This window comes from Tauraco erythrolophus, chromosome 25, assembly GCF_009769465.1.
Source record: "Tauraco erythrolophus isolate bTauEry1 chromosome 25, bTauEry1.pri, whole genome shotgun sequence".
Taxonomy (NCBI): Eukaryota; Metazoa; Chordata; class Aves; order Musophagiformes; family Musophagidae; genus Tauraco; species Tauraco erythrolophus.
This window is the reverse complement of record NC_141489.1, coordinates 2,663,243-2,674,851: the sequence shown is the minus strand read 5'-3', so window position 1 is coordinate 2,674,851 and position 11,609 is coordinate 2,663,243. Positions and strand designations below refer to the sequence as shown.

Below are 11,609 nucleotides of genomic sequence, written 5' to 3'. Positions count from 1 at the left end.
ACAGAGAGATCATTCCCCAGAGGGTTGCGATTTAATCGGTGTCCTTTCCATTGAGGAGGACTCAGACCTGCAGGAGGAACGGTTTGTGGAGGATTAGCCAGGAGATGGCAGCGGAGCCAACCGCTGCCTGCTTCTCCAAGAAGCACGTGAAGTGGACGAAGGAAAGCAGCTTGCTCCTCTGACGGTATCGATGTTGGAATCTGTGCCTGAAGTAACTTACTGAATTAGGAAACATTTCCAGTTTGCACCTTGTTTCTATTTCATCACTAATGTCCCTGATCCCTCCAATTTTCATATCGCCTGAGTTATGTTTCCCTAATTAGAGCCAGTGAAGGCTGCAAGTCCAAATTGCAGTTTTTCTGCAGTGGTTCTTCATCGTGGCTCTCACCAGCAGAATTGTCTGAGCTCGTTTATGAATTGCACCGAGACACAGAGCCCGGAGAGTTTTGTTCCCAAGTATTTTCGAAGGATGCTCGGCAACTTGAGGCTGCAGTGAGACCTGTCACCTCTGCCAGTCTCTTTAGAAACCGTTGTGATGGTGTCAGTTGTTGTGTCGGGTCACTGGCAAGGACTAGGAGGATTTTTAGGCTTGGCTTATGAAGAAGTAGATTGAGATTGAACTTGCTGCCATGTGAAAGAGTGGGATTTCCAGTTGAATGAGTGTTTTATAACGTGAGCTGCAGTTACCAAGAGCATCGTGTTGCTCTGCTCACCGGCACGGTGGTGTGAGAGCTGCCGAAACCGCTGACCTGCGGTACGTGGAGATAGTTGGCGTTAGCCGTGCGTCTCTTGCACTACTTCAGCAGACCTGATAGAAAGCCCTATTGTGTTGACTGTTTCCTGATTTCTAACATGTAGAATCATAGAATGGGTTGGGGTTGGAAGGGACCTTCAAGACCATCCGGTTCCAACCCCCCTGCCATGGGCAGGGACACCCTCCACTACACCAGGTTGCTCAAAGCCTCATCCAACCTGTCCTTGAACACTTCCAGGGATGGGGCAGCCACAGCTTCTGTGAGCAACTGTGCCAGTGCCTCAGCACCCTCAGAGGGAAGAATTTCTTCCTTGGATCTCATCCAAATCTCCCCTCTTTCAGTTTAAAGCCATTGCCCCTTGTCCTGTCACTACCCACCCTTGTCCAAAGCTCCTCTCCAGCTTTCCTGTAGCCCCTTTAGGCACTGGAAGCTGCTGGAAGGTCTCCCTGGAGCCTCTTCTTCTCCAGGCTGAACAGCCCCAACTCTCTCAGCCTGTGTCCTTAGCAGAGGTGCTCCAGCCCTCGCATCATGTTCGTGGCTGTAGAACAGAACATGTAAACCACTTTGACTCCTGATGGGTGGTGACCTAACCGCTATTCTAGCAAGTCCTTTCTTCCTGAGTTACTTTTGGTGTTAGATACAAAACCGAAGCCCACGCTGACACAAGGAACTTGGGGACACCTCAGCTTGGACTGGTGCAGCCCACGCTGAGCAAAGCTGGCCACATTCTGTGTCGAGTGTCCCGACCATTGCAGTGGATCCATAAAACTGGATGCATGGGAAGGTCACCCCATGTGGTGAAGTGAAATGAATGGAGTTTGCTGTCTTGTTGCTTGTTAGTTCTTGAGGTTTTTCCTGATATAGACCATGTAAATATTACTCTGCCACCAAAAATTTCTTGCTATAAAAGAAATACTGTTTGTTAGAGAATACGGTGTTGAGGTGAGTGGCTGTGATTGAAGTTTCCTTGTCCGTGTGCCGTGAGGACTGAGCTGTAGGGATTAGCTCCCCGTGTGAGTAAAGGAAGGCTTCAGTTTTACTCTGAGCTTCCCCAAAATACACATTGCTGACCATGGGCGCTACCGATCTGGTCTTGCCCCCACTTATTTTGTGTGCTGCAGGCTGGAAACAAAGCAAGGGAGGGACGGGATGGACGGACAGACGGCTACGTGGACGTTGTGGTCTTGGGGTTGCTTATGCCCTGATGCAATCCAGTTGGTGAAAAAACCAGGACGAACTTGGAGAGGAGTGTGCACCAGTGTGTTTCTTGTAGCACGAGGTCGTTACACCCATTGTGGGGAGTCCGTGTGTTCCTAAGAGCGTTGCTGGTGTATTCAGGGGTTGCCAGGAGCCAGGTCAGCCCAGTGCAGAAAGCGCTGTCCTCACTTGCTCTCCGGGGTTCCTAACAGTGGAAAATCACTGGGATACAGAATCATCCTTGCCAAACTCCTCCGTCTGCGATGTTTCTGGAATGATCTTTGCCCCGCTGCCTTTCAGCGGGAAGCAGGCAGAAGGCAGCGGAGAATTTGCCCTTTTGAGTTTCCCACTTGCCTTCTACCCGCCGACAAACGGCTGGAACGCCGGCTCCCGCCTTAACGGGAGCCGGTGGGGGGGTAACGCGAAAGGAGAAACAACAAAACCCGTGCGGCGCGGAGGAAACGGGGTCTGCTCTGCATCGAAAAGCCGGAATGTCTCAGACTAAATAGGTGATAAAATATTTCCTCGATAAAGCAGGCTTGTTTCTCGGGAGGGGCCGGGGACTGCCGGCGGCTACCGGCACGTAAAGGTCGGTGTCCCGTAACGCCAGGGAGCGCGCCGTTGGGAAAGGTCTTGGAAAAAGCAACACTTCGGCAACAGAAGTGCCCCGAGCTCTGCTCTGGGCTGGGGTTCCAGCTGGATTTGTCAAAACGGGGATATTTTGGAGCGTTTGGGGCTACAGCGTGAGCACTGGGGCGACGTGGTGGTCCCTGGAGCAGCCAGCACGGGCGGGCAGCCCGCGGCGGGGGCAGGAAACTCTTGTTCTTTGCAGACCTTTGGAATTTTATTTGCGTCTTTCCATTCTTAGACATTTTTAATTAAAAAGCGAGACAAAACCCCAACCTCTGCTTGTCCCTTTAACTACATGTTTTTGATGTGCTGCTGCGTCCCCTCCCTGCCCACACCCTCTGCTCCAGCCTTTGAACAAACTGGCCTTTCTTTTTTTTTTTTTTCCCTTTTTTAATTTTTTTTTTTTTTATCTCTATCACAGGCGCCTCCAGTACAAATTAAGACGTCCTGCAAAACCAAAGATACCACTTCACCACCACCCCGGAGCCCAGGAGAGTATTTTGGTGTGTGGACACACTTGCTGGAGCTGCCCTGCTTGTGTGCCTGGCTGGGCACGCTGCAATTCCGTGTCCCGGGGCAGAGCCAGCACCCAAAATTAGCCTCAGCACCCAAAATTAGCCTCAGCACCCCACTGCCTGTCCCCGGCCCCCGCTGCGGGCACCGGACCGGTGCCTTTGGGTCCCCGGTGGGCGCCCGGTAAAGGCTCAGTTCCGCGGAGCTGGCACTGCCGCCCACCGCACCCCCACCCCGGGCTATGTTTTGGGGAGTATTTGTGCTTTTTGGGTTTTTTTTTTTTTTTGGTTCCCCACGTCCCTTGGTCTCGGGGGCTGCACGCTGCACTCGCCCCTTGTTTTGGGGCAAAATCCCCCCGAAATGGCTGAACTGGCTGTTTCTAAGGGGGGTTTGTTGTTTATCGCTGATTTGGCAGTTTCTGGGCAGCAACCTGCGCTCCCGCGCTATAAGCGGGGAGGGCGGGACCGCACAGCGCGTTTATCAGCGGCCCCCCCGCCCTGTGCCCCGGGGGCGTGGCTTCGCCAGGCCCCGCCCCCTGGATGCGCGGCTGCCATTGGCTGCGCGGCGGTGACGTGCGGGGCTGCGGTGGTTCCGCGGAGCGGCGCCCCGGCTCCTTGTGCGTCTCCTTAAAGGGGCCGCGCTGGCGGCAGCCCCGGCAGCGGCGCCGGCCCCACCGCACCGCGGAGCCGCCGGTTTCCCGGCCCCGGTCACGGCCGAGACGCCGGGCTGCCTGCGCACCCACCGGCAGCGGGGCGAACCGGGCGCTCCCGGGAGGTTCTGACCCGGTAAGGAGGCTCCGGAGGCTGATCAGGCGTGAGTCGGCACCGGGAGCGGCCGGTACCGGGAGGTGCCGACCTGGCAGGAGGCTCCGAGGACCGGTGCACCGGGTTGTCGGCACCGGGAGATGCCGATCCGGTAGGGCTGGCGGCCGTACCGGCAGGTGCCCACCCGATGGGGGTCTCCGCTGGCCGGGGCGGCTGCTGCCGGTACCGGGAGGTGCCGATCCGGTAGGACCGTGTGGGGACTGGGGCGACTGGTGCTGGTATCGGAGGGTCCTCACCCGGTTGGACTCTCGGAGGACCGGTGCGGCTGGTGCCGCTACCGGGAGGTGCCGACCGGGCAGGAGCCTTCCAGCACCGATCGCGCATGAGTCAGCCCCGTTGCGGCTGTCGCCGGTACCGGGCGGACCCGAGGAGTGACCGTGCGTGAGTCGGCACCAGTCCCGCTCCCCGCGCGGTGGGCTGGAGCGTGCCGGTACCGGAGCCGGTGCAGCAGCAGCTCCGGTGGGTCCTGGCACCACCGGCCACAGGGAGCTGGCACCGGTGCCGGAGGGCGAGAGGCTGCGGGATGCGTGTGCCCAGCGGTGGGTCCAGCACCGGCACTGCGGTGGGTGATCTGAGATCCAATTTTGGACTCTTGAAAACCAGTCGCCAATCTGGCACCTGCCGCGTGCCAGCCGCAGCATTTTGGGGCCAAACCCACCTGTTTCAGGGTGGGTTTTTTTGGTGTAGAGCAGAGAGCTCCGGCCCCGACGGCCGCAGCGGGAGCCCTCGGCTGCGGTAACGCGGCAGCTTCCTGGCAGGAAAAATAAACACCAGCAAAAAACTGGAACATCCCCATAACCCGAGGTGACCGGCCGCAGCGGCAGGCGGGGAGGGCGAGCCCCAGCCCCGGGCAGGGTGTTCCCCGTCTCATTCCTTCCCGCTCGGCGAATTTGGGGTGAAGCTGGAGCCGTGGGGCAGAAGAAGTAGTGAGGTGGCACCTTGGCATGTGGAGGGGCTCAAGGCTGGCTGAGACCCCCCTCCCAGCTCTGCTGTCTGGTCATTTATTATTAATTTGCTCATTTCTTTCTGCTTCGGGAGCTGTGTCACGGGCCAGGGATGGAATTTGGGTCGGTTTTATTCCAGGAGTGGTGAAATCGTCTCACGATCCCGATGACGTGCCCGGTGGTGCCGGTGTCCAGGCCGGAGAAGGCGGGCATCCACTCCTGTGCGTTTGGGGCAGCAGGACTCTGTCCGCTTGTTTTGCCCTTAATACTGTCCTGGGGGGTGGACAAACATGTTTGCCAAAGGTCAGTGGTTGGGTTTTGAGTTAAAATTTAAAAAAAACAACGTTATACACACCAGAAACATCAAATTTTTTTTTTAAGGTTAAAAATGTTGAAAACAGGCAAGAGCAGAGTACGCCAGGGGATTCAAACCAGCGCAGGGACTGTGCCCGCAGGTGGGAAGTGCCCCTGTGCCCCCTCACTTTTAAGGCTCAGCAGTTCCCAGCTCCGAAATCGGGTGCTGATCCCCATCCGTGCTCACTTGGATGCCCCAGGGACGTGCGGAGGGCCCGATCCTGCAGCGGAGGGCAGGTGCGTAGCACAGCACTGCTCCTCTCCGTGCATCTCATCCTGCCCTGAGCCCGTTACGGGATTAAGCCCTAAACCCCGCGGCGGTGCAGAGGTCCAAGAACTGATCCGTGGGATAACGAGGGCAGCGAATATTGCTGGGCTCCAGCCTTTCCTCCCTGGGCGTTTTCGGGCAGAAGGATCCTGAGGATGGCTGGAGGGATTGCCAGAGGGGAAGAAAACATGGAGATTTTGGGCATAAACTACCCTGGGAAATTATTCTGCAGGGAGCCCAGCAGCTCACCGCTTTTATCAGGCATGTTTTGACCCTCATCCCAAATTCAGTTTGTTTAAGCCTTTGTTTGACGCGATTAACGGGCAAATATCTGTTTGATTTTCTGTTTCAACATTCAGGCTTTGCATAACATTAGGAACCGCGGCCGCTTTTCTTTTCTTTTGGAGAGAGTCCCTTTTTTTTTTTGCAGAAGGTGGACGGACACGCTCCGGGGAGGTGAGTCATCTCCGTGCAGAAATAGCTCCGCTGGAAGTGGTGCCGCGGTCCTGCGGGGATCTCGTTTCTCCCTCCCCTGGCTGGAGCCGGCGGCTCCATCCCACGCTGCCAGCCGTGTGCCCACGGTCACCTCCAGCTCCTGGCCAGATTTAACGGGGTTATTCAGGGCTGGGAGTACTTTTTTCTTATCTCCGCTCCCCTCCTGCGCCAGGCAGAGTCAGGGTTGGAGGTGGCTGCTCCAGACCCCACAGCTCAGCCTGGTTGGCTTTAGCTGGAGAGGACGAGCACTGGTTGCTCCCGACACTGGTATCTCCCTTTTCTGTATCAAAAGGGGAAAAGAGTGCGTGGGGGAAGGACGTGATTCATCCGAGAGCCCGGTGAGGAGTCCCATCCCAGACCTTTATTTGCTAAATAACGCTGGCTTAGACTTTAATTTCTCCTTTGCATAAAAGCGATGCACATTTTGGTGCCGTTAATAGCGGGGTTGGGGAGGGCTGAGAGCAGAAGGCTCTTGCAGAAGCGTGGCAGGGATGCTCCGGTCTCCTGCCGGTGGATGGGAGCAGCAATTATCCAAGCTGACTTCACGAATTATCATTTTCCTTCGAAATCCCATAGAAAACAGGCCGGTGGCCTCTCTCCTCCCCTGCGAAGGGGAAGGTGCCGTCGGAGCGCTTGGCTCGGAGCCCTGGGCTGGGCGAGGCTCTGCGCAGCAGCGGTGGCAGTGCCAGGGACACCGAGCCTGGCAGAGCAACTGATTTGGTTTTCCAGCACTTGGGAGCAGCCGGATTTATCCCCGCAGGGACTATCGGTGTCCGCGGTGCTTCGGGGAGAGCAAAGCGGTGCGGGGAGGAGAGGCGAGAGCTCCACTGAGGACAAGTTAACGTGAGATCAGGGTGGCTGACGCTGCCTCCAACCTCATGCTCTCGAAGGAGGCAGAGCTAAAATAAGCCAAAAGAGGCCAAAACTGGCTTTTCCCCACCTCGTAGGTCAATTTTTTTCCTGCGCGTTAAGAAAAACGTTAATTCAGGAGAGGTGGCGAGATGGAAGGTGTTTGGAGAACCTCAGCTGAAAAGTGCTAAAGGGAAAATAAGATAACGTGGAGGTTGCTGATCAGGTCGGTGTTTGACCTAATCTGCCTGAAATCCAAGATGTGTGCCGTTGGCCGTTCCTGTTCTGCAAAATGCCAAACCCTGGGCCCAGAAGAGTTTTTTTGGGGCGGGTGAGCTCCCTGTATCCCCCTCGTCCCTTACAGCTACCCACGGGATAACCAGCCCTTCCAGGGCTCCTTCCCTATCCCGCTGCATCGGTACCGCAAAGACTCCTTAAGGCTTAGACCCAAATTATTTTCTCCCCACCGCTAGCCCTTTAGAATATAATGACAAAAATGACAATTGTTCTTTCATGTTTAATCTTTTTTTTTTTTTTTTTTTCCCATTTCTCTTGATTTGGACCTGAAAATCGTGGGGGCTAATCCCACTCCCAGGCCGGCTGTAGGATTATTTGGCTTCAAATGATGTCTGTAAATAAACATCAGCTTTTGACGGATGCTTCTGCAAAGAAATAACTGATGTTTGGTTTGAAGTTTTCTCAAAAAAGTCGCTTTTAGAGGATTTCAGCCCGGGGTGTGATTTTGGGCGCCCGCTGCAGTGTGCCGCCGTTGAGTTGCAGTTGTAGTTTGTCATTTCGGCAGAGTCATGAATCGCCTTTGTGCCCAAAATAGTGGGATGCTGGGCTTCGAACCAGGCAAATCCCCCACAAATCACCTTCAGCTGGAAAACTCTTCCTGTTGTCATGCTGGTGACAAAAAATACCATTGAAATCCTCCTAGCCCCAGCTAAGCCGAGCTACTGGTGCCCGGTTAAAATTTCCCGTGTCCCAGTGTGTTATTCCTCCCATTAACCATCTGGCTGAGTTTCCAGCCGAGTTTGGCTGTGAGGTCTTTTTTTTGAGGTTTCCCTTAGGTTGCTGTGGACAACAAGAGGTCGGAAAAATTCAGATGTAACCTGGGCTCTGCTTTTGCTCCGGAGCAGCAGACTGGCACATCCTCCTCGGAGCTGCCTGGGCACCCAGTCTCATTCTAGGATAATTACTCCGTTAAAAGAAACACCCTAAACTAATTATACTGGAAGGAAATCAGGGCAGTTTTGGAACGGGGCATGGGTTGCCGGGTTTTATTGCCGAGCCGTTCCGCTGGCTGCTTTCACGTGCGGCAAAGCGCGGGCGCTCGGGGGAATTAAGAGGGATCAGAAGCATCAAACGGGCTCTGCCCACTCTCCGGAGACTCCTTCAATTCCTCCATTCCTGGGACAAAAGGGCCCGAGCTCGGGAGTTCGCCGCAGGACGGAGAGCCCGGCCGTGCCGTGCCGCTTGGTGCCAATGCCCGCAGCCGGGGAGAACTCGAGGCATTGACCAAACTCCCCTTTTTTTGTGGTTTGCAGCCCGGCGAGCCCTGAGCGCTGCCTTCAGCGACGCGCTGCCCACGGAGTGATGGTCTTAAAATGAAAAGGTGCTGCGAGGGCGTTGGGCTGCCATGCCTGTTTAAGGTCAGTGCCATCGTCACCTGGCTTGTCCTCTCCGAACGGGGTTGTCCCATCTCTTCTCAGGGGCAGGGGGCAGGGATCAGGGGGTCCCATCCTGCAGGGCAGCACGGGAGCAGCCAGGAGGTGAGCAGGTGCTGCCAGGGTCATTGTGGCTTTACGAGGGGAGTGGGTGGGCACCAGGAGGCTGGGATGGGGCTCACCAGCTTGGCACCGCACTGGCAAAGTGGGTTTGCTTTGGTTTTAGAGCAGGGCAGTAGGTGGCTCAGAGTTATCCAGAGCCTGCATCCAGGTGATGGAGCAAAACAAACAAAAAAAATCACCCTGCAAAAATGTTTTCCTCTTGTTGGGAAGAGCCAGACTTGTCCTGGCAGCAAGAGGGGGGGGCTGCAGGGACACAGACCCCTTTTCAGAGGTGGGTCAGGAGCAGGTTGGGGAGGAAACCCCCCCTCCCGAGGACCATCCCTACACGCAACACCCGGAGGCGCGTGCTGTCCCCGCATCCCTTGGGAGGACGCGTGCGGCGGTCGCTCGGCACAGTGACCGCCTTGACTGCAGGAACGGGATTAGCGGTGACAAAATGATCTCTTTATAGGCAGGATAAACCCCTTAGGGCCAGGGCCGGGTATGTCAGCAGGGGATTAGCCCCCCCTGCAAGCCCCACTGGGCTGGTTAGCTGCCCGGGGCTGGGGTAGCCAAGGAACGTCGCTCCGCGGGGCTGGCAGCCGCTCGCAGTGGTTGCCAAGTGCCTTGAACTAACGGCTGGGCATTGTCCTTCCACCTCGCAGGGTGTTGGTATGGCCAGCCCCCGGCCTCCCAAATACCTCCTCGTCTTCGATTTCGACGAGACCATCATCAACGAGAACAGCGATGAGTCCATCGTGCGGGCGGCGCCGGGGCAGGCGCTGCCGGAGCACATCCGCCAGACCTTCCGCGAGGGCTTCTACAACGAGTACATGCAGCGCGTCCTGGCGTACATGGGGGACCAGGGAGTCAAGATGGGGGACTTCAAGACAGTCTATGAGAACATCCCCCTGTCTCCCGGCATGCCGGACCTCTTCCAGTTCCTCTCGAAGAACCATGAGCTCTTTGAGATCATCCTCATCTCCGATGCCAACATGTTCGGCATCGAAAGCAACCTGAGGGCAGCCGGTTTCTACTCCCTCTTCCGCAAGATCTTCAGCAACCCATCCAGCTTTGACAAGAGGGGGTACTTGACCTTGGGGCCCTACCACAGCCACAAGTGCCTTGACTGCCCGGCCAACATGTGCAAACGCAAAATCCTAACGGAGTACCTGGCAGAGAGAGCCCAGGAGGAGGTGGAGTTCGAGAGGGTCTTCTACGTGGGAGATGGCGCCAATGACTTCTGCCCTTCCATGACTTTGACTTCAGCCGACGTGGCTTTCCCACGGAAGGGCTACCCCATGCACCGAATGACCCAAGAGATGGAGAAGAAGCAGCCTGGAGCCTTCCAGGCCACTGTTGTCCCCTGGGAGTCAGCTGTAGAAGTCACCCACTATCTCCAGGAGATCCTCAAGAAGAAGTGTTGAGGATGACCTCGGAAGAGACTTGCTTAATATAAGCAGCTGGGAAAGGAGATGCTTGGGGGGGTTCACGTCCTGCACCCCACGCTCATCGGCACTGCTCGCTCAGCCCCAGCTCCTGGGTTGCTTTCCTGCCTTTCCTCTCCGAGCACCTTTCTCCCTGGTAATTAAAGCACTTTCTCTACGTCCCCCCTTCTCCTTCCTGCCATGTTGAGATGAAGCCTTCTCTATGCAGCTCGGACATCTGCCCAGCGTGGGTGTTTGGCAACACTAATGGTGATTTTTGTTGTTGTTGTTGTTGTTTTTGTGTTTTTTCTTTCTCTTTTGACTTCACAAGAGCAATTCCTAAAAGACCAGACTCCTGCTCCCCAAGGGCTGGGTCCTGCACATGCCTCCTCCTGCCTTCATCCCCCTCGCCTGCCCGACCTCCGCCGGCCGTGCCAGGAGCTGCGTGCTGTTGCCTTGAACCTCTTTGGGAGGCCACTGGAAATTTAATCCGGGAAATCCACACTGCCCGGTTTGCCCTCTGCACCCGGCCTGGGCAGGGCAGCCCCTGGCTCAGCTGCTGAGCTGTGCCATGGAGTTAATCGTCCCTTGAGACTTTGTTCTCTGAAAAAAAAAACCACAATGTGAGGGACAGGAAATCTTTTGGAAAGGTGGTACCTCGGAAAAAAAAACTGTAATGCCCATCCTCGCTTGCCCAGGGCACGGGCACAGCGACCGTGTCCCTCTATGAGGAGGAGGACCTGCCTTTGCCTTCCACCTCCAGCCTCTGCTCCAGCTTCCAGGGCAAAGCATCCCCCGTGTCCCGGGGATGGACAGGTTCCTCCTCACCCCGAGCCATCACCACTCATCTCCTCATGTTTGCTGGATCGTACCCACTCCTCCGCACCCAGGGCTCGATTTCCCTCCTGACCTGGTCGAGAGGTGCTGAGCCTTCCCCATGGGAGGTTTGGTGCTGTAGCACCTTCCGGCATTGGGTCCCTGGAGGCCAAACCCCCCCACCATGCCCCCTTGCATTATTAATTGCCCCTTCTAATTGCACTCTGCAGCGGTGGGGGGGACCTACAGTATTTGCTGCTCTCTGGTGTTGGCTTCTCCTGGATTTATCCACAGCCTTACCGGCCCCCGAGGGTGGCTCCTAACTCCTCCGACACGTAGAAACCCTGACAGCAAACCTGAGCAGGGAGGGAGTAACCAAAGCAGCCCCGAGTTGTTCCTCCTTTATTTCATTTCACCCCTCTTTGTTCTTCCTCCTCCAGACCCTGTTTGACTGTGTGGAACTTAAAGCCATGGAATTAAAAAGCAAAATACATATATATGTATATAGATAGATATCTATATATTGCAGATACGCCAGTTGTTTGTATCCAGGGCATAAACCTGGGTGTGAAACGGCTCCGAGTTGCACGTCCGTGTTGTTTCTCTTCCTTGGGCTGGGGAAGGGGGGGGACGGTGTTGGTGGGGGAGCAGCAGAGTGGGGCCGGGCTATGAGGGCTGCTCTGTGGGGGACCCTGAGGGCACCCGTTTGGGGCAGGATTAGGCCCTGGCATGTCCTACTACAGCAGGTAGTTCCCTGGGGACACG

At 56.1% G+C, this 11,609-nt stretch overlaps 1 protein-coding gene across 3 annotated transcripts; it reads left to right on the top strand.

Moving 5' to 3' along the window:
• Window positions 1-3,841: 3,841 nt before the first annotated feature.
• On the top strand, window positions 3,842-11,412 carry PHOSPHO1 (phosphoethanolamine/phosphocholine phosphatase 1). Of its 3 annotated transcripts, XM_086626522.1 has the most exons (4): window positions 3,857-3,880; window positions 5,003-5,166; window positions 8,380-8,484; window positions 9,267-11,412. In XM_086626522.1, the coding sequence occupies exons 3-4, from the start codon at window positions 8,440-8,442 to the stop codon at window positions 10,026-10,028; spliced, it is 807 nt and encodes a 268-aa protein (XP_086482648.1). In that variant the 5' UTR covers window positions 3,857-3,880; window positions 5,003-5,166; window positions 8,380-8,439; the 3' UTR covers window positions 10,029-11,412. The 3 variants fall into 3 exon arrangements, with proteins under 3 accessions (XP_086482647.1, XP_086482648.1, XP_086482646.1); XM_086626521.1 differs by lacking the exon at window positions 5,003-5,166 and having other exon boundaries at window positions 3,842-3,880; XM_086626520.1 differs by lacking the exon at window positions 3,857-3,880 and having other exon boundaries at window positions 4,873-5,166.
• The last annotated feature ends 197 nt before the right edge of the window (window positions 11,413-11,609 follow it).